Raw genomic sequence first — 17,871 nt, forward strand, 5'->3', positions numbered from 1 at the left:
GAGAAGAAAGACAGGACCCAGACCTCTGCTGACCTCACCCTTACTGCGGGGCTCTCCCACACTGGGCGGCTCCGCCCCAAGAATCCCAATAAATGATCCCTTAACCTGCCAGCCTCTGGAGTCCCGAGCTCGGTCTGGCAACGAGCCTTCACGGCCGGCATCTGGCAGCAAAGCCTGCGTGGAGGGGTATGCAATGGTGATGTTGATGAGATGCCTGGGATCACAGAGACCGGATTCAAGTGATGCGGGTTGCGGGGAACAAAGAAGTGGTACAGGGAGAGCATGATTTTTCTTTTCTATTTTGAAAAAATTCTGAAGATAAATCTGAGCGTTGCTTGTGTCATTTTTTTCAAAGTCGATTTTTTTTAGTTTTTATTGTTATTCAATTACAGTTGTATGCCTTTTCTCCCCATCCCTCCACCCCACCCCATCAAAGTCGAATTTTTAAAAATAGAAGCAAACCAGAATGGCAGACAGATGCTACCTATGCCAGGAAAATCTGGGATCCTAGGTTCAAATCCTGCATCTGCTCCACGACCTCAAACAAACTGAGTTAGTTTCACCATCTCTAAAAAGTTGATACACTTTTAGTGCCGGGCCATCACGAGGGTCAACGGAGAGTTTCCCATTTTGGGGCCCCAATTCGGTTCCCGGCAGAAACCGCGCCCCAATCAGGCACTGCCTCGCCACCGCCGCGAAGCATCTCGGGACTTTCAGTTCCATCCGCGGAACTCGCTGTCCCGATAGGCCCCGCGGCGGCGGCGGCAGGGCTACGTGGCGCGGCCGTCTGCGGCTGCGCGGGAGGGTGGGGCAAGATGGCCGCGGAGCAGAGTGCGCGGGTCTCCGGGCTCTGGCCGGGCGCGGGGCTGGGGCCGGTAGTTCGGGCCCTCCTGCTGCTGCTGTGGTTTGCGGCCCGCGGAGGCGCGCTCTACTTCCACATCGGGGAGACGGAGAAGAAGTGCTTTATTGAGGAGATTCCGGACGAGACCATGGTTATAGGTGCGGGGGGCTGGGGAGAGTTGGGGTCAGACCGTGGTGTCGGTGCGCGGGGCTGGAGAGAGCCAGTGGCTCTCCAGACCCGGGAGCAGTCGGCCTCGCCGTGCTCTGGCCACTGCGGACGCGAGGCCACCTCGCGCTCCTCTGACCTGCCCTCGCCCGGCTTCCCTCCAGGAAACTACCGGACGCAGCTGTACGACAAGCAGCGGGAGGAATACCAGCCGGCCACCCCCGGGCTGGGCATGTTCGTGGAGGTGAAGGACCCAGAAGACAAGGTTAGCCGGTCCCTTCGCCCCGCTGAGCCCTCCGCTCTGCACTTCAGCGCCAGACCAAGCAGGCGCTGGTACTTCCCCTCCTAGTTTCCACAGCAGCTAAATTGGTAAAAAACAGTTGGTGGTGTGGGAAGATCCGGAATTTTCATTCCAGGCTAATTTAGGCTGCTGTAGGCTGGTTGTCCTCTCCACTTCTTACTGACTGCTGCGTGACTCCGCCGAGCCAGTTACCTTCCCGGAGCCGGTTCCTGGTCTGTGTAATGAAAAGTCATCTGTCTTATAGGTGGGACAGGGGGATTAATTGAGGCGCTGGAAAACAAGGAATTTTGCCAACTCTAAAGCGGTGACACCTACACTTTAGGATTTCATGGAACAGTGTATTTTCCAAAAAGAATTGAGTAGCTTTATTTTTTTTTTTAAATCCCTCTCACTCTAGGACATGTTTCCATTGAAGGCAGAGAGAGAAACATTGTTGTGAGAGAGAATATTGATCGGTTGCCTCCCATACACCTGGACTGGGACTGGGATGGAACTCGCAGCCTAGTTATGTGCCCTGACCGGGAAGCAAACCCACAATCACAGGACGGTGCTCCAACCAACTGAGCCATGCCCTTGGCCAGGGCAGCAGGTTTAAATTTTGACAAATAAAGATTAAAGCCAAAACCCTTTAGCTGTCACCTTTCACTTAAAAGAAGAATTACACCAAAATAATTGAAAGGGCATGAACTGTGAATAAAGGAGAACCCTTCCCAAGAGAGGTCACATGCTAACCTAATGTCTGATTCTTCACCCCGGTTCCAAATAGTTCTCAGACAAGCTTTTGGCACCCGCTGGCTGTGCAGCTTTGGACCTTCTCGTGTTGTGGGATGCCTAGGGCCCTGTCTGCCCACTTGCGAGGCACTGCGGTAACGCTCACTGCAGCCCTTTCTCCCAGGTCATTCTGGCCCGGCAGTACGGCTCTGAAGGCAGGTTCACGTTCACGTCCCATACCCCTGGCGAGCATCAGATCTGCCTTCACTCTAACTCTACCAAGTTCTCCCTCTTTGCGGGTGGCATGTTGGTAAGTGGACTCCCATGGGACTGGTAGCTGTTAGTCTTCAGCTCCTGGGCAGGACGGGGCGGGGGGTCGGGGGGGATACTGTGGGTGTGAGATGAATATGTTGGGTTTTGTGTCTCCTAACAAGACTGGGTTTCCAGTGAACACCCAGGACATAGCTGTGGAGCTCTCTGTATATGTCTTAGAGCATCAGTCAAGGCTGCTGCTTTTTTTTTTTTTTAAGATTTTATTTATTTATTTTTAAAGAGAGGGGAAGGGAGGAAGAAAGAGAGGGAGAGAAGCATCGATTGCCTCTTATACATATTCCAGCCGCTTATTCCCTGACCAGCAATTGGATAGGCAGTCTTTCACTTTGCAGGACGATGCCGAGCCACTGAACCACACTGGTCAGGGTGCCACGACTTGTTTCATGTGTGCCTGGAGCCCCATAGAGCTGGACACTGATGAGGCTCATCCGTGTTGGCTAAATGAACAAATTAAGGAAGGTGGGGGGAGCTGTCAGTCCCTGGCAGGAAGAGTTGCCTGATCATCTTTATCTTCCTTGTCTGTTCCCAGAGAGTTCATCTGGACATTCAGGTGGGTGAGCATGCCAACGACTATGCAGAAATTGCTGCCAAAGACAAGTTGAGTGAGTTGCAGCTACGAGTGCGACAGCTAGTGGAGCAAGTGGAGCAGATCCAGAAAGAGCAGAACTACCAGCGGGTGAGCGGCTAGACCAGGATCAGGGGTCTTCTCAGAAGCTGCCCCCTGGCTCAGCCACGAGTTACACGTCAGAGTCATCATGAAGCCCAAGAAATGTGCTTATTTTGTGCTACTTTGCAGGTCTAAAAGTGGGGTAGCTATTACTAACTCTATTTGTGATTGAAGAGACAGTCTGCTAAGAGGCTGTTGCTGCCCAGAGTCACACAGTTACACAAAGCGACAGAGCAGGAATTGATACCAACACCTCGGGTGCTATTCCCATTGGCTCTAGGTGCTGCCAGGACCAGGGGTTGCAAACTCACCTGTGCCCAGGAGTCAGGCAGCTTCCGTGAATGGGTCTGTGACCGTGAGGATTGGTAGGACAGTGGCCCACTGACTTGGAACAGTTGCTGCTGTCAGCTGAGGACAGCCTTGCAGAGACACTAGCCAGCCCTGGGTTGTAAGACGAGCTAGAGGTCCAGGTTTTTTTATGTGAAAATTTTCTGGGTTTTAAATCTTGGCAAATACCATGTAAGTCACACAAAACACATATATGGGCCAGGTCTAGCCCCTGGGCCACCCATTTGCAACCTGTGCCCACAGTCTTCAGGGAGCAGTTGGGGAGACCTGGGCAGAGTGCTCAGCAAGTCCACTCCTGAGCGCCTCAGATCAGCCCTGTCTGATGGTGATACCACAACTACTGTACCTCTCTTCCAAGAACCAGGGTGGGACGGGTGAGTGCTGTGTATGACAGATGAGCAAACGGACTTCAGTTGCCTGAGGTCACCTGGCTAGTGAGGGTAAGACATTCCCCCATGGAGTGGCTCTTTGCAGGCACTTGACTGGAACCTGTGCAAAGCTGGTTGGCCCTGGGGCATTCTCCAGGGAGGGAACCCAGCAGTTACAATGGCCCCAAGTGGGGCCCAGCCCACTCAGGCTCTTCTTCCATTCTTTTCCCCCACAGTGGCGAGAGGAGCGCTTCCGGCAGACCAGTGAGAGCACCAACCAGCGAGTGCTGTGGTGGTCCATTCTGCAGACCCTCATTCTCGTAGCCATCGGTGTCTGGCAGATGAGACATCTCAAGAGCTTCTTTGAAGCCAAGAAGCTGGTGTAGCCATCCTTCCTCTCAGGCTGGGGAAGAAAGGGCCTCCTGGAACTGATTTCTCTCTGGCAGGAGGACTGGTTCCCAGCCGTGGATGGTCTGTAGAGGACGGGGGTCACAGGCACCCCAGGCACAAGCGAAGGGAGCAGCTTGCTGGCTGATGCTGAGCAGGTGGTGGGGCAAATGCCTGCCCCCTCCCTGGGCTCTTGGCCGTTTGCAGTAATCTCCCTGGGGCTGTTGAAGCCACTGGGAGCCCCACTGGCACCTCAGAATCGGTGTTACTGATCAGGGATGTGAGGCTGTTGTCTGGGGTGGTTGCGGGGAGGGGAGTGGGTGGGCAAACCAGTTTTCTCTTTGTCTTCCTTTGCTAACTTGGGATTTTGAGCAGTTTGGGGTGTAGCTGTGATTCCCTGCCCCCCTGAGAACCTCCTTGGGCCTAAACCCAGCCTGCTGATCCGGGGTGTGTGTCAGTTGAGGGTGGGATGGAGGGGGTTGCAATGTGGAAAAGTGGTCCCGAGGGTGAGCCCAGGTTCTTCACCTGGTTGTCCTTGGGGCTGGAAGAACTGGGGTCGGGGCAGGCAAGGGTCTTGGTGCTGGCAAGGGGTGGGGCCTGCAGTTTTAGTTACTGATTTTGTTTCAATGAGCCTAAGTTTGTTACGTTGGTTTCCCAATAAAAAAAATAGACTTCTCGTCCAGTGTAACGTTACTGCGCCATCAGTGGGCATAACACTTCAGGGTGCTTAAGGAATGTCAGTTCTTCCAAAGGACAAAGCAGTTCGCATTCCACGCTCAATACTCACCTGTGAACTTCATCCTTTTCGCCCTCGCCACACCTTCCCATGGCGGGGGAGGTGGTTTTGCCCAAGGCCATCCAACAAGTGCATTGGGTCGGTGCTCAAGTCCACACCATTTCCCCTGTGCCAGCGCCCTCGTGCGGTGCCCTCCCTGCCTTTCCAGAGTAGTTGGGCCCCGAATAGAGTTGCCCTGGTGCCACAAGCAGTGCCTAGTTAGAAGAGAGTGCTTTGAACAGGAATGCTGGGGTGTGGGAAGGTCAGAAGCCCCTGGACGGATAGGGCCAGGAATGTGGATGGGCTTAACCAGTAGCGTGGAGTTTTAGCAAGGGTCTTCAGGGAGAGGAAGGATTCTGATGACAGGCGGCAGGGCAGGGGTGGCTGGGGAAGTTGAGACAGCTGCTGTGGCGATGGACAGGCATTGTTTCAGCTGGGGGAGGGGGTTGTGAGGCTGGAAAGGAAGGCTGTTCAGAATTAGAACAGCCCCAGTGACGGATTTGGGAGCGTCACACACTGTTTAGCAAAGCTTTGTGTGGAGCATTTCCCTGAATATAAATTTGAGGAAGGTGGATGAGCAGTGTTTGAGAAAGAAACGGTGGGGAGACATTTTGGGGAGGCGTTTGACCTGGGAGGATGTAATCTGAGCTTTTATTACCACCTATTACCACCTCCACATTAAGAAAAAAGAAACTTTTAGAATTACAAAAAAAATTCTTAAAACAGTTCCCCCTATTCATGTCCTGTGTTAGTATGGCACGTTTGTTAGAAATTAATGAATCTAGCATCACGCTATTTTTAACTGAAGTCCATTAGTTGTTACGTAATGTCCTTTTTCTGTTCCAGGATCTCATCTGTGACATCACATTAGGTTTATTTGTCTCTTTGGGCTTCTCTTTGCTGTGAGTTTCTCCGACTTTCCTTTTCTTTTTTTTTTTTTAATTACCTGACAGGTTTCCGGAGTGCTGGTCAAGTGCTTTGTAGAATTCCCCTCCGTTGGGATCCATCTCCTGTTTTTTCCACGCTTGGACTGGGGACCTGGGCTTTTGAAAGGAAGGGCACAGAAGTAAAGTGCCATTTCCCTCCCATCACCTCAAGGGTACTTAGAGTCAACGTGACTGTTAATGTCACAGTTTAAAATGAGTTAATTTGGGGTTTTATGTGAAGTCAGGTTTCTTGAGAATCAGGTCTGACACTAGCAGGACTTCGTTTTAATGTAACAATTAGCCAGACACCCTTTAGAAGGGCTTGTGTTCTTTAGGTCACAGTCCCATCTCCCTGCTTCCATCATTGGCCTTACCTGGCTGCAGGGGGTCAGCCTCACCGTTGTCATTGGCCAAATCTAAGCTGGATTTGCCCAGGTTCCAGTACCGGGTGCAGTGCCCTGGGAGAGTTCAGCAGCACGGGGGCCGATGGGGTTGTATGCTGCAGGCCTTAAGGGAGGAGGGGGGTTACTGGGAATGATTAATTTTCCACCCACAGTGAAGTCCCCTTGGAAGCAGAGTGGTTGAGACCACAGATTGTGCAACGGAACTACCTGGGCTTATATGATGAATTGTCTCTGCCTCGGTTGCCCCACCTTTTAAAGTTGGCATTTGGGGTGATGAACACACAATACAGTGTGGAATTGTGCACCTGAAACCTGTGTAGTTTTGTTAGCCAGTGTCACCCCAATAAGTTCAGTAAAAAGGAAATTTAAAAGGAACAAAAAGTTGGCATGATAAGCACAACACTCAAGGACCGAATGAGGTGACAGCAGGAAAGAATGTAGAACAATGACTGGCATGTGGTAAGAACTTAATGGACGTTAGCTCTTCATTGGGGAACTTACAATCTGCCTTGCAGAGCGGAGAGCAAGTCTAGTAACTGCCACTCTCTCTTCCCGGGTGGGAAGCTGGCTCAGCAGCTCGGTTACCCCCGTGACGGGGCAGATACGGGAACTCAGTCTCCTCGCATGTTTCCCTTCCTGTTCTCACCTCATCTCCACCGGAGTGCCCCTTTCCTGAATGACAGCGGTCATGTACATAGCGTTGACTGTTGTGCCCATCGCGGCCAAGGGCATTTGTCCTTCAATCCTCAAGCAACCATGTAGGCGCGTGTAGGAAGAACCATGTGCATACTCAGGTGATGGAACAGATGCGGATTGTCTTGCCCTAAAACACAACTGAATTGGCAGAAGCAGGTTTCGAATCCAGTCAATCTGTCTCTAGTGCCTGGCTCCTAACTCCATGGGTATCAACTGAACCCAAGCCCAAGCCCTGAGCTTGGCTTCAAGCTCATTGCAGAGGAAGAATGCACCTGGGTTTGTAGCAGGGCTGCCCAGAGGCTCCCCGCCTTCCCTCGGGAAGAGGGGGGAGATGCAGATTATCCCAGGGCGCTGGTTTGGAAGTCTGGAGTCTGAAGTCCAGTCCCCAGCTCAGTGACTTGAGCCGTCTCGGGGGCCTAGTTTCTCCGGACGTTAAGAGGGGAGGGCAGTCAGGCGGTAGGAGGCCTCACCTGTCCCGCGACACGCGGAACCTTTGACGCCGCAGCTCGGGGGAGCCAGCGGCGCGGCCGGAGCGGAGAACTAGCCGGACCGAGAGGCGGGGCGGACGGGGAGGGGCGGGGCGGGAGGCGGAGGCGCCGCGTAGGCCGGTGAGGCTGGGCCCGCCCGGCTGGGAGCTCGAGCCCCATGCACCGCCGCCTCCCCCCACGATGTTCCCCTCCCGGAGGAAAGCGGCGCAGCTACCCTGGGAGGACGGCAGGTGAGCGGCGGCGGCGGCCGGCCGGCCCGGGCCCCGTCCTCCCTGGTACCGATCTTTTCTGGGCTGCGAGGCGGAATCTAGGAGCCCGAGGCCGTCGCGTCCCGTCTCTGCGGGGCTCTCTGAGGGTCTGTGGTTCTCCTTGTGGGTCACTGGCTCTCTCTGTGTTTGGGTGTTTGTCTCTGTGTGGGTGTCTGTCTCATCAGTCTACGTCACTCTGCAGATCTCCGTCACCCGCGGATCTGTATTTCTGCGTCGACTTCCCTTTTTGAGTTTCTGTCTCTCTTTGCAAGTCGCTGTCTCTCATTGTGGGTTTCCCTGTGTTTCCCCACTGACCTCACCCTGCCTTCGTGGTCTCTGACTCCAAATGACCTCTCTCAGTGGATCTGTGTCTTTCTGTCTGTCTCTGGTCAGAGGGTCTGTATTCCGGGTCCGTATTCCGTTTCTCTGGTCTCTACCTCCCCATCACATCCACGTAGCCCCGGGCCCTTCCTTTTTCCCTCCCTCATGCTTCCCCTTCCTTTGCTGCCCGCCCAGAAGAACACACCAGACAGAAGCTCTGTGTGCTTTGCCTGGCTGGCCACCGCCTGGCATGTAGTAGGCACTCCTCACGCAACACTAGTTCATTTCCTGCGCAGCTGTACTTGAAAGGGGCCTGCTCCGTGTGCTAGGTATGGGCTTGGCCCAGATCCTAGCTAATGATGTTTCCCACTAAAGCAGAACTGGGGAGAGGAACTTTTCGGTTGTCTGCATTTGGGACGGCACTTCATTCAGCCTTGAGCTGTGTCCCAAAAACTCTTCTCACCTAGAATACGCGGTGGGTCTCTACCCAGCGAGTGCATCTCCTTCCCTTTAGGTCTCTAAGTTTGCCGTGTGCCAAAAGATTCTGGGACATAGTGGGCACAACTCTACTTCTGGGGATTTTTCAAAGTTGGTGAAGGAAGAAGACAGGACTGTGGCAGAAAGAAATCCCGAACTGAGGAGCCAGCCCTGGTCAGGAACCGTCTTTAATAGCCATGTGATCAGAAACAGATCACTTAATGTTTCTGACCTCAGTTTGTCCATCCCTGAAACCGGGATCACAAGAAATGCTTTGCAGGGCTGAATGAGGATTAAAAAAGACAGCACGTGTAAAACCCCTGACACTGCCTGGCATAGAGGAGGTATCTTCCAGTTACCTTTCCCATTTGTAGGGGCCATAAGCAAAGCATTTGAGTGTTCAAACCTTGTATCACTAAGATTTGGGTGAGAGAAGAGAGGAAAGGTAATGGAGAAAAATTTCCATCTTCTGCTCCCTTTCCATAAAGCTTTGGAACGTAATTGTTCTCAGAAAAAGTTACAGATATCTATTCTTGCTTTTGACCCAAGGGGACAAAGACCCATGCAACAGATCCAGGCTAAGATAGCACTTAAGAGTGCTGGCTCCGAATCCTCCCTTTCCTAGCCTTGGGCCCAGGTTGAGGAAGGCGACCAAACCGCATCTGGTCTGCCCTCAGAGCAGGGTGGCCTGGGCCTGGGAGCAGCTGGACTGCAGTGCTGGAGGTTGCCACCAGGTGGCATCAGGAGCAACTGTTCTCAGTGTTGTCTTGGTCCTGAGGAAATGGGGATTGCTCTCTGAATTAAGTTGTGCAGCAGTTTGGGTCTTTGACAGCTCAGGATGAGAGGGCCCGTGGGGATGCGATCCTGGTAGGATGGGAAAATTAGACCCAGGGAACAGCATGCGAAAGTGCATGGAATGCCCAATTCATGCCCAACTCCAGGGTAATGGTCACTGCTTCTTCCCCGAAGGTGGGCTAGTTCCCCATGGTCATCTCCCCGGTCTCCACCCCACCCCCAGAAAGAGCTCAGAGGGAGGATTTGTAGAGGCTCCAGCCCTCCCAGGCCACTGGCAGGATTGGGTTCTGCTCCTCCCGGGCAGAAACCCCCACCACAGGACAACGGGGGGTAAGTCAGAAGCCCCCTGCAAAGGGGTCCTACCCAGCCCTCTGTCTGCTGTGTGTGGGACCCAGTCTGGCTTCAGGACTGCCGGCTTCCAGGCTGGCATTTGTGCCGCTCGAGAGAGGCAGGGGTTGGTGTGGCTCTAGTGTGTCCCCTAAAGCATGCCTGACTGCTTGAACCCTTCCTGTAACTCACTTAGCATGTCCTCTGCTGTGTGACTTGTGCTGGGGCCACAGGCAGGTCACCACAGTCTGATTACCGGTGGCAGAGACAAGCAGGGACTCGGGGATCACAAAACTCCGAGTGCTCCGAAGGGCGAAGCACCAGATGCTGAGGGGACACGCGTCTCAGCCTGCGCACGTGGGGAGGCGGGCACCGCGGGCCGTGATATTGGAGTTCGGCCCTGGAGGGTCGGTGAGGGGCTTGCAGGCAGGTGAAATAGGAAGAGCGTGCCGGGCAGAAGCAGCAGGCTGTGAAGGGCTGCAGCAGGAAGGAAGATGGTCAGTGGAGAAGCTGGGAGTGGCCCACGCTGTGGCACTGGGTGAGCGGTAGGAGGCAGCTGGCAGTGGGGCCAGCTCACAGAGGGCTTTGACGGTCAGACCTAGGAATTTGGTCTTTATCTTGTAAACGGAGGAGGGACATTCCTGAGATGGAAGGGGCCTGAGCTGGGTGAGGACCGATGAGACCTGAGCTAAAAGAGGCAGTGGGTGAGGAGGGGTCAGGGGCACTTAAGAGGGAGAGTCCCTAAGCCTGGAAGCTACATGGTGACTCCAGAGGTTATATGGCAGGTTGCTTTGCCAGTTATTTCATGGGGAGTTGAGCAGAGGAAACCTTCCTTTTCTTGGACTCCTCGGCCCCTCCACCGTCCTCAGGAACTTCCAGAGAGGGGCAAAAGAATCAGGCGAGTCTGCCTGTTTCTTTATTCTTTCCAGCCTGAAGGGCGGTCTGTCTCGGCACTGCCCCCGTGTCTGATGTCTCCAGCTGTCTTCCCAGTTTCTGAAATGAGCCCGGGGGCTGGCCCCAGCCGTCTTGCTTACCCTCATCTGTCTTTCATCTCTTGTCGAGTGGCTTGCCTGATGGACTGAAGCTTTGAGACCCGTTCAGTGAACTGCCACTGGCAGTTGGGCCTCGCATTGGTTTGGGGCAGACCCCATCTTCCCAAAGTAAACAGTGGGGATTTTCACTGGGGACTGGGCCGGCCCAGGCCCAGGTGTGGGGGAGCTTGCTGGTGTGAGAAGCAGGGTGAAGCCAGCGTTTGAGCTGGCGGCGAACCTCCGGGGTGTGGAGGGTGAGATCTCTGAGTCGGGGCTCTTGCCATCAGCTCAGGCCAGGAGCCACCGTCCTGGGGAGGCGCACGTGCAGGAGACAGGCTGCCTCGTCCCTGCTGCCCTCTCGGTCTGACTGGGGCGCACTCACAGAAACTAGGAAAGCATCGAGGAACTGGGCAGCCAGGAGTGGCCGGTGGGCCTCCTGGGCAGGACGGGGGTGGGGGGACGGACATGGGCTGGCCCTAGAACAGCAAGCAGGGTTCTGACGCGCAGCAGCAGCATGAGCAGAAGCACTGAAGTTGCCTCTACACTAACTCCAGGGGCTTGGGGCAGACCAGTAGCGTGTGCCCCTCTGACCCTCCCTGCTCTTGTCCCAGGTCCAGGCTGCTCCCCGGCAGCCTCCCCCGGAAATGCTCCATCTTCCACCTCTTCGTTGCCTGTCTCTTACTGGGCTTCCTCTCCCTGCTCTGGCTGCAGCTCAGCTGCTCTGGTGACATGGCCTGGGCAGCCAGGGGACAAGGGCAGGAGACCTCGGGTCCCCCCCGGGCCTGCCCTCCCGAGCCCCCGCCTGAGCACTGGGAAGAAGACCCGTCGTGGGGGCCCCACCGCCTGGCAGTGCTGGTGCCCTTCCGCGAGCGCTTCGAGGAGCTCCTGGTCTTTGTGCCCCACATGCACCGCTTCCTGAGCAGGAAGAAGATCCCGCACCACATCTACGTGCTCAACCAGGTGGACCACTTCAGGTAGGGGCCTCCCGACCCGGCTCCCCCTCTCTGGGGCCTCACCTTGCCCGGGCTTTGCGGGGCCTGTTCCCCTTTCTGGCAGCAGCCCTTGCTGCCGGCTGCAGGCCTGTGAAGGGCCGCCCGGGTCAGTGGCAGGAGAGTGGGAGGTGGGATGCCCCTCACTGGGCGTGATGGAAATCTTTGGGGAGAGTTTGGGGCTGGGGGGGCCCTGATCTGACTGCCATTTTAAAATGTGGGTGCAGTGTGTGGAGTAGATTATACCAGGACAAGAGGGGGAGCAGGGAGGACTGTGGGTGCTCACTAGTATCTGAGTGGAAGGGGACTTGGCCAGCATGGAAGAAGGGTGGAGGAAGCACAGACAGGGCTTGCCGGTGGGTTGGCTGTGAGGACTGGGGAAAGGGAGGGTCAAGGCTAAGGCTTTAACATCGCTTGTGGTCTGGCACTATCCTGAAAGCCTTGCCCTCACCATACCTGCCTTCCTGCACGATCGCAATCGAAGCGTCTCGTACTCCACCCCACCTTTCCCTCCAGTCTGCTCCCTCCGGAGACGCTGACAGTTCTTGGACCCCATCAGGCCCTTTAGTCCTAGATGCTCCCAAAAGTCACGGCCCACCCGCCTTGTCCTCACTTTCTCCTGACGTCACCTGGACCCCGGGGTCCATCATTAACATCACTGCCCTGTGTGCACTTCAACCCCCTTGCCCGTTTCTGCCTGGCGCAACCTCGCCTGAGCAAACCTGTTTAACTCTCCGCTGCTCCCGGGCAGCCGGATGGGACTGGGGACGATGGTCCCTGGCCCAGGAAGCTCCTCGGCCCTGCCTGAAAGCCTCAAATTCCTCCAGTCTGCTGCCTTTCCCCTCTCCTCGCCCATCCTCCCCCCAAGCTTGCTTCCTGTTTGAGAAACAGAACCAAGTGGAAGAGAACTTGCCCAAGTCCCTCCGTGGCCCTGCGTCCCGGAGGCTGTGCTTCCCTGCAGGTGCCTGTCCGGGCGCTTCCCGGGCACCGGCTCCATTCCCGCCTCCTGCCCCAGAGCGTTGCTCCAGCCGGCCCACCTTGCCCTGCCCTGCGTGATCCGGTTCCCCCCCACCCGGAGCGTTTGCACCGGCATACCAAGTGCCACAGCACCCACCGCTGTCACCTTGTTTCCAGGCCCCCGCTTTGTTACAAATCTTCCGTTTCTCCCCTCGTGGTCCCTTGACCTGTCCCCCTCTGGTGTCCACCTGCACCGTGCACTGCAGCGGCTCTCCCCGGCGTCCCCGTGGGCCTCGCCGGCCAGCCTCCCTCCTGCGGTCGGTCCTCCCGGCAGCACTTGCCAAGGGGATTTCTGTTTCCTGCCTCAAACCTCGTCTGGCCCCTGGGGGCAACACTCGCTGCCTCTCCTCCTTTCTTACTGGCCGTCCTCTCCACCTTCCTCATGGGTTCCGCCTCATCTTCCTGATCTCTCCCGAGTGTCCCCTTGTAGAGCTCAGTCACTCCCTGGGGGATCCCATCCAGGTTCAGGGCCTTAAGTCCCATCTCTCCCCTGGTGACTCCCAGGCGGTGGGCCCAGCCCAGACCTCTCCCCTGAACTCCACCCCCGAAGGGGCCACCTGCACGGCCCTCCCTTTGCCGGGCATCTTGAGATTAACTTGATTGAAGCTGAATTTCTGATTTCCCACTGCCGGGGCTTGCTTCCCCTGCCTCCTCCCCCATCAGGAAACGGCTACTACATGCTTCCAGCCCCTGAGGCCAGAGAGCCATGGAGTCACCCTCCACCCCCCTTCTGCCTCACACAAAACAAGCAGTCCGTCCGGAACCTGCCCGCTTCTCACCGTTCGCACGGCCACCTCCCCGGCTGAGTCGCAGTCTTCTGTTGCCCGATCATCGCTAGCCTCTCAACTCGCTTACCGGCTCCCCCTCGGCCCTCCAGCCTCTCCTCCACCCCCTGGCTAGGCTGACCCTGGTGCCCCAAGTCACAGCATGTCATGCAGCTGCCCTGCGCCCTCCGGTGGCTCCCCATCTCCTCCAGGGCCGAAGCCGAGGCCCGGCAGGGGCCGTCACCCTCGGGCCTCATGCTCTATGCCCCCTGCGCTCACTCTGTCTGGCCACATGGGTGTGTCCGCCCTGCCTCAGGCCTTAGCAGGCACGTGTCTTTGCCGAGTCCCTGCCCCGACTTCCACAGGGCTCACCCCTGCGGCCTCCCCGACCACCCGGCTGGGAGAACAGCGGCGTGCTTTGCCTTTCTGCTCCCTTTTCTCCACAGACTTACCGCCGTCTGGCTCGCTAAGTATTCACTTCTTTCTTTTCGTCTCCTATTAGAGTATCAGCTTTTTGAGGGCAGGGCTTTGACGTCTTACTGCTCTATCTCCTGTGCTCTGAACAGCTTCAGGCACTTAGTAGATGCTCAGTAAACATTTGGGCGATGCGTGGAGGGGCAGGCGCACAGCTGGGTAGCTCTGCGGTGAAACCCGCGTCTGCCTGGAGGGCGGCATCGGCCCCGGCGTGGGGTGCTGTAGAGGACAGGCTCCTGCAGCGTTTGGGGGGCCAGCTTGCTGCCCGCACCCTGCCCAGCCTCTGCCACCCCGCACAGGTTCAACCGGGCGGCACTCATCAACGTGGGCTTCCTGGAGAGTGGCAACGGCACGGACTACATCGCCATGCACGATGTGGACCTGCTGCCTCTCAACGAGGAGCTGGACTATGGCTTCCCGGAGGCGGGGCCCTTCCACGTGGCCTCCCCAGCGCTGCACCCCCTCTACCACTACGAGACCTACGTCGGCGGTATCCTGCTGCTCTCCAGGCAGCACTACCAGCTGGTGAGGCCCAGCCAGCCTGCTCTGCTGAGCCAGGGAGTGCCTGCCTGCGGGGGGGGGGGGGGTCGGGTGGGGGCACTGGCAGGAGGAGCAGCAGTTTTGGGGTCCAGCAGGAGACAGGAGAGAGGAGCGGGGAGGAGCAGGTCGGTTAGGGGGGATTCAGCCATAGTGACACAAAGCCGGTGAAAACTGGCTTCAGAAAAGTGGGGGTTCGTTGGGTCTCAACCCGGAAGAGCCTGGGTGGGGCTGAGAGGAGGGTGTGGCTTCCTGCGTGGCTCGCCCAGCCTCTCGGGCGCTTCCCATCTCTCATTTCTGCCCTTTCTAGGCTGGGTTTCTTTCCAGACACTCGGGGTGGAGGGTGGTGGTTGTAGCTGAAGGCTGTATCTGTCCGGGCTCCAGTCCACTGAGAGAGGGGCCTGCCCCACCCCCGACAGCCAGACGGGGTCCCCAAGCTGCACTGGCTCCTGAGTGGCCTGACTCGGGTCTGGCGGTGCCTGAGTCCGCCCTTGTGGCAGGGGTGCTGGGGGACTAAGTAGCTTAGGCCTGGGTCTCCTGCTCCCCACAAGGGGGCGCCAGCTCTATGTAAATGCAGCCCCTGGTCTGGTGGCAAAACTGGTGTCTGCTATAGAGGGCAGCTGCCCCTCCCCCCACGGAGGAAGAGACCAGGGCAGAGCCACCCCGGGAGGGGTGGGACTCGGCACCATGCCCATCACCAAAGAGGCCCTCTCCTGTCAGCCAGACACTAGGGGAACAAGCCATCTCACACATGTTCAAGGCCCCATAAGAGTGGGCAGTGGACTGGGGTGGGCTGACAGTCCCCCCGGCACTGCAGAGGTTGTGAGAACTATGAGCATCTAGTGTCCACACTGCGGGGCAGGGGTGGGGGAGGCCGGGGCTGGTCCTCCTGAGGGGTAAGAGACCGGAGAGCACCCTGGCGGACGGGGCAGGTGATGCCGACTGTCTCTGGCAGTGCAACGGGATGTCCAACCGCTTCTGGGGCTGGGGCCGCGAAGACGACGAGTTCTACAGGCGCATCAAAGGAGCTGGGCTCCAGGTAACACGCCTGCCCCCACGCCCTCAGCCATCTTGGCTGCCCCAGGCTCCCTTCTCTGCCCTTAGCTAGGTCCCTGGGACTCGGAGATGGCATCCCTGGTGCTGCCCCCAGCCCTGCCCTGAACTGGCACACCTCTTCTGCCTCACGGGAACACAGGCCCCTGCCTGTGGCCTGTGACAGGCAGTGGGACCCAGAGGACCAGAGGTGAGGGCCAGGGCTCCCGGAGGGGCGGCCTGACCCAGCTTCCTTTGGCCTCCTTAGCTGTTCCGCCCCTCAGGAATCACAACTGGATACAAGACGTTTCGCCACCTGCACGACCCAGCCTGGCGGAAGAGGGACCAGAAGCGCATCGCCGCTCAAAAACAGGTGCCAACTGGCCTCCTGAGCAGGGATGGATGGGTGTAGACGTGGGGAGCCAACAGGCCCAAGTTCACCAAGTTCTACTTGGACCCCAGTGGCCCTGTCCACCCCTGTTTGGCCCAGCTCAGTCGATGGCATTTTGCTCGGGCACCCTGCCCTGCCTGGTGGCTGCCACGGGCACCTGGGCACTGGGTCCACCACCCAGTACAGGCTGGGGGAAGGGGGCTCTGCTGAAGGTGCTGGAGTCCCAGGCAGCCCTGCAGCCCCGTCCCTCAAACAGCCTCTTGTCTAGGGGCCACATTGGTCAAACAGAAACCCCTGCTGTCCTGCTTGCAGGGTATACAGCTGTGGGCCAGAGCCCCCAGGGCCGTGAGCTTCACCGCCCTCTGCAGTGGGGTTGCAGGACCTCTGAAGGTGAGGTCACAGGGGCAGCAGTAGACAGCGGGCAGCCACAAAGCCCTGAGTCCACGCACTGTCCCCTTTTCCTTCCCAGGAGCAGTTCAAGGTGGACCGGGAGGGAGGCCTGAGCTCTGTGAAGTACCGCGTGGATGCCCGCACAGCCCTGTCTGTGGGTGGGGCCCCGTGCACCGTCCTCAACATCATGCTGGACTGTGACAAGGCTGCCACCCCCTGGTGCACATTTGGCTGAGGTGGCTGGACAGTAAGAAGGCCCACGCCTGCAGGCCACACTGCTTGTCAGGCCCTGGACAAAGCCTCAGTCCCCGAGCCCATCTCTAATAGGACATGGACAGCAGGCCATGTGTCTGCAGCCACGGCAGGACGCACAGGCTGCCTGGGATGCTGCTAGCAGTAAACTGACGCCAGAGGCTGGGATGTGGCTCCCGGCTGGCACCTCGCGCCCCGCCTCTGCGGGCTGAGACCTGCGGCCTCTGGTTCCTCCCCCCGGACGACCTCACGCAGAGATGGGGTGTAGAGGCGAGGCCGCTGAGCGAGTGGCCAGGGCCACTGGGAGGGTTAAAGTGCGGACACCAGAGTGGAGGCCCCACAGAAAGGGACACTGAGCCACTCCAGCTGCTTGTCACCACGTAGGAATGTGAGCCTAATGTTGCCGGATCTTCTGATTTTTCGAAAGAAACTAGAATTCTGGATTCTTCAGTGAAAGCAGTTAATTATTAAGTGATAGCAACTAATTAAAGCTCTAAAAAAGTATGGCAGTCCAAACAAAATGTATTGTGGGCCACTAGTTTGTCACCTGTGGCGGAGGGGAAGCGAATGGGACAAAAGCTGACATCTCTTAGTTGTAAGATGGCAAGGAGCTGGGTTAGGGCTGGGAGCGCCAGGCCCGGGGAAGCTCAGGTGGCAGAGAAGTGGAAGCAGGGGGCTCCTGCTCCCTCCCTCGGCCTGGACTTTACCGCCCTCAGCCAGTCTGACCACCCGGGCTCTGACTCTGGGAGGGGCTTAGTCCCACCTCCCTGAGAGGGACAGGGACACGTGGGAGTGGAAAAGGGAATGTGAGAATAAGGATCGTGCTGGGACAAGAGTGTGACGTTGGATGGGGGGACTGGGGTGTACGTTCCCCTCGGTGATCCCTGTGAAGCACCGTGAACAGAATGGTGAGCTCTGCGGCTCTGGGGTCTTTAGAAGCGCTCGCACTCACTCACGTGCCCGTGCTGGCTTAGACCAAAGGTCCCCACAGCCTGGGAGAGGTATTAGCACAGGAAGTGTTTGTGAGCAGCAAGGGTGTCAAGACTGACATAGATTCACACGGTCATCATGTAATTCCCTTCCCAATTCTACCTCAGCGTTTTCAATTACTACAGAGAGAAACTCTCAGTTGGGTGCTAGGTCATTTTTAACCCCCTCAGACTCCTGGTATTCTTCTTTTCAAAACAAAATGGAAAGAAACCTCAGGATCAGAACCTTTGAATAAGCATTAGTATTTGGCTGGAATTTAATATGTTAATTATATTATGCTTTCCTTTACTCCTTCATAATTATGATTATTTTTGAGGTGTAGTTAGGATATAACTTTTCATTTTCAATTAATCTTTTGAAGTAAAAAGATAAGATTTAAAATATACATGATGAAAGCCATACAGATGTGGCAAAAAAAAGCAGGAA

General features: G+C 56.8%; 2 protein-coding genes across 5 annotated transcripts; both read left to right on the forward strand.

The window, feature by feature from the left end:
- Window positions 1–784: 784 nt before the first annotated feature.
- Window positions 785–4,797, forward strand: TMED9 (transmembrane p24 trafficking protein 9). Its single transcript, XM_024577850.4, has 5 exons — window positions 785–999; window positions 1,171–1,271; window positions 2,203–2,328; window positions 2,881–3,027; window positions 3,971–4,797. Exons 1-5 carry the CDS (start codon window positions 816–818, stop codon window positions 4,118–4,120), a joined length of 708 nt encoding a protein of 235 aa, XP_024433618.1. The 5' UTR covers window positions 785–815; the 3' UTR covers window positions 4,121–4,797.
- Window positions 4,798–7,496: 2,699 nt separating this feature from the next.
- B4GALT7 (beta-1,4-galactosyltransferase 7) lies at window positions 7,497–17,627 on the forward strand. 4 transcript variants are annotated; one of them, XM_053913080.2, is made up of 7 exons: window positions 7,497–7,640; window positions 9,426–9,581; window positions 11,221–11,583; window positions 14,153–14,378; window positions 15,346–15,429; window positions 15,691–15,795; window positions 16,283–17,627. In XM_053913080.2, the coding sequence occupies exons 1-7, from the start codon at window positions 7,591–7,593 to the stop codon at window positions 16,436–16,438; spliced, it is 1,140 nt and encodes a 379-aa protein (XP_053769055.1). In that variant the 5' UTR covers window positions 7,497–7,590; the 3' UTR covers window positions 16,439–17,627. The 4 variants fall into 4 exon arrangements, with proteins under 4 accessions (XP_053769055.1, XP_053769056.1, XP_053769058.1 ...); XM_053913081.2 differs by lacking the exon at window positions 9,426–9,581; XM_053913083.2 differs by lacking the exon at window positions 9,426–9,581 and having other exon boundaries at window positions 7,501–7,640; window positions 11,321–11,583.
- Window positions 17,628–17,871: the final 244 nt, after the last annotated feature.

The sequence above is a fragment of the Desmodus rotundus genome, chromosome 10, assembly GCF_022682495.2.
Source record: "Desmodus rotundus isolate HL8 chromosome 10, HLdesRot8A.1, whole genome shotgun sequence".
NCBI classification, from domain to species: Eukaryota; Metazoa; Chordata; class Mammalia; order Chiroptera; family Phyllostomidae; genus Desmodus; species Desmodus rotundus.

What these genes read in the sequence shown, in the direction of transcription:
- TMED9 (XM_024577850.4), top strand. Translation starts at nt 816, where the DNA reads ATGGCCGCGGAGCAGAGTGCGCGGGTCTCCGGGCTCTGGCCGGGCGCG. An exon ending in GGACGAGACCATGGTTATAG is followed by an intron (nt 1,000 to 1,170) that starts GTGCGGGGGGCT and finishes GCTTCCCTCCAG; the next exon opens with GAAACTACCGGACGCAGCTG. An exon ending in TGAAGGACCCAGAAGACAAG is followed by an intron (nt 1,272 to 2,202) that starts GTTAGCCGGTCC and finishes CCTTTCTCCCAG; the next exon opens with GTCATTCTGGCCCGGCAGTA.
- B4GALT7 (XM_053913080.2), top strand. Translation starts at nt 7,591, where the DNA reads ATGTTCCCCTCCCGGAGGAAAGCGGCGCAGCTACCCTGGGAGGACGGC. An exon ending in AACCAGGTGGACCACTTCAG is followed by an intron (nt 11,584 to 14,152) that starts GTAGGGGCCTCC and finishes CACCCCGCACAG; the next exon opens with GTTCAACCGGGCGGCACTCA. An exon ending in GCATCGCCGCTCAAAAACAG is followed by an intron (nt 15,796 to 16,282) that starts GTGCCAACTGGC and finishes TTTCCTTCCCAG; the next exon opens with GAGCAGTTCAAGGTGGACCG.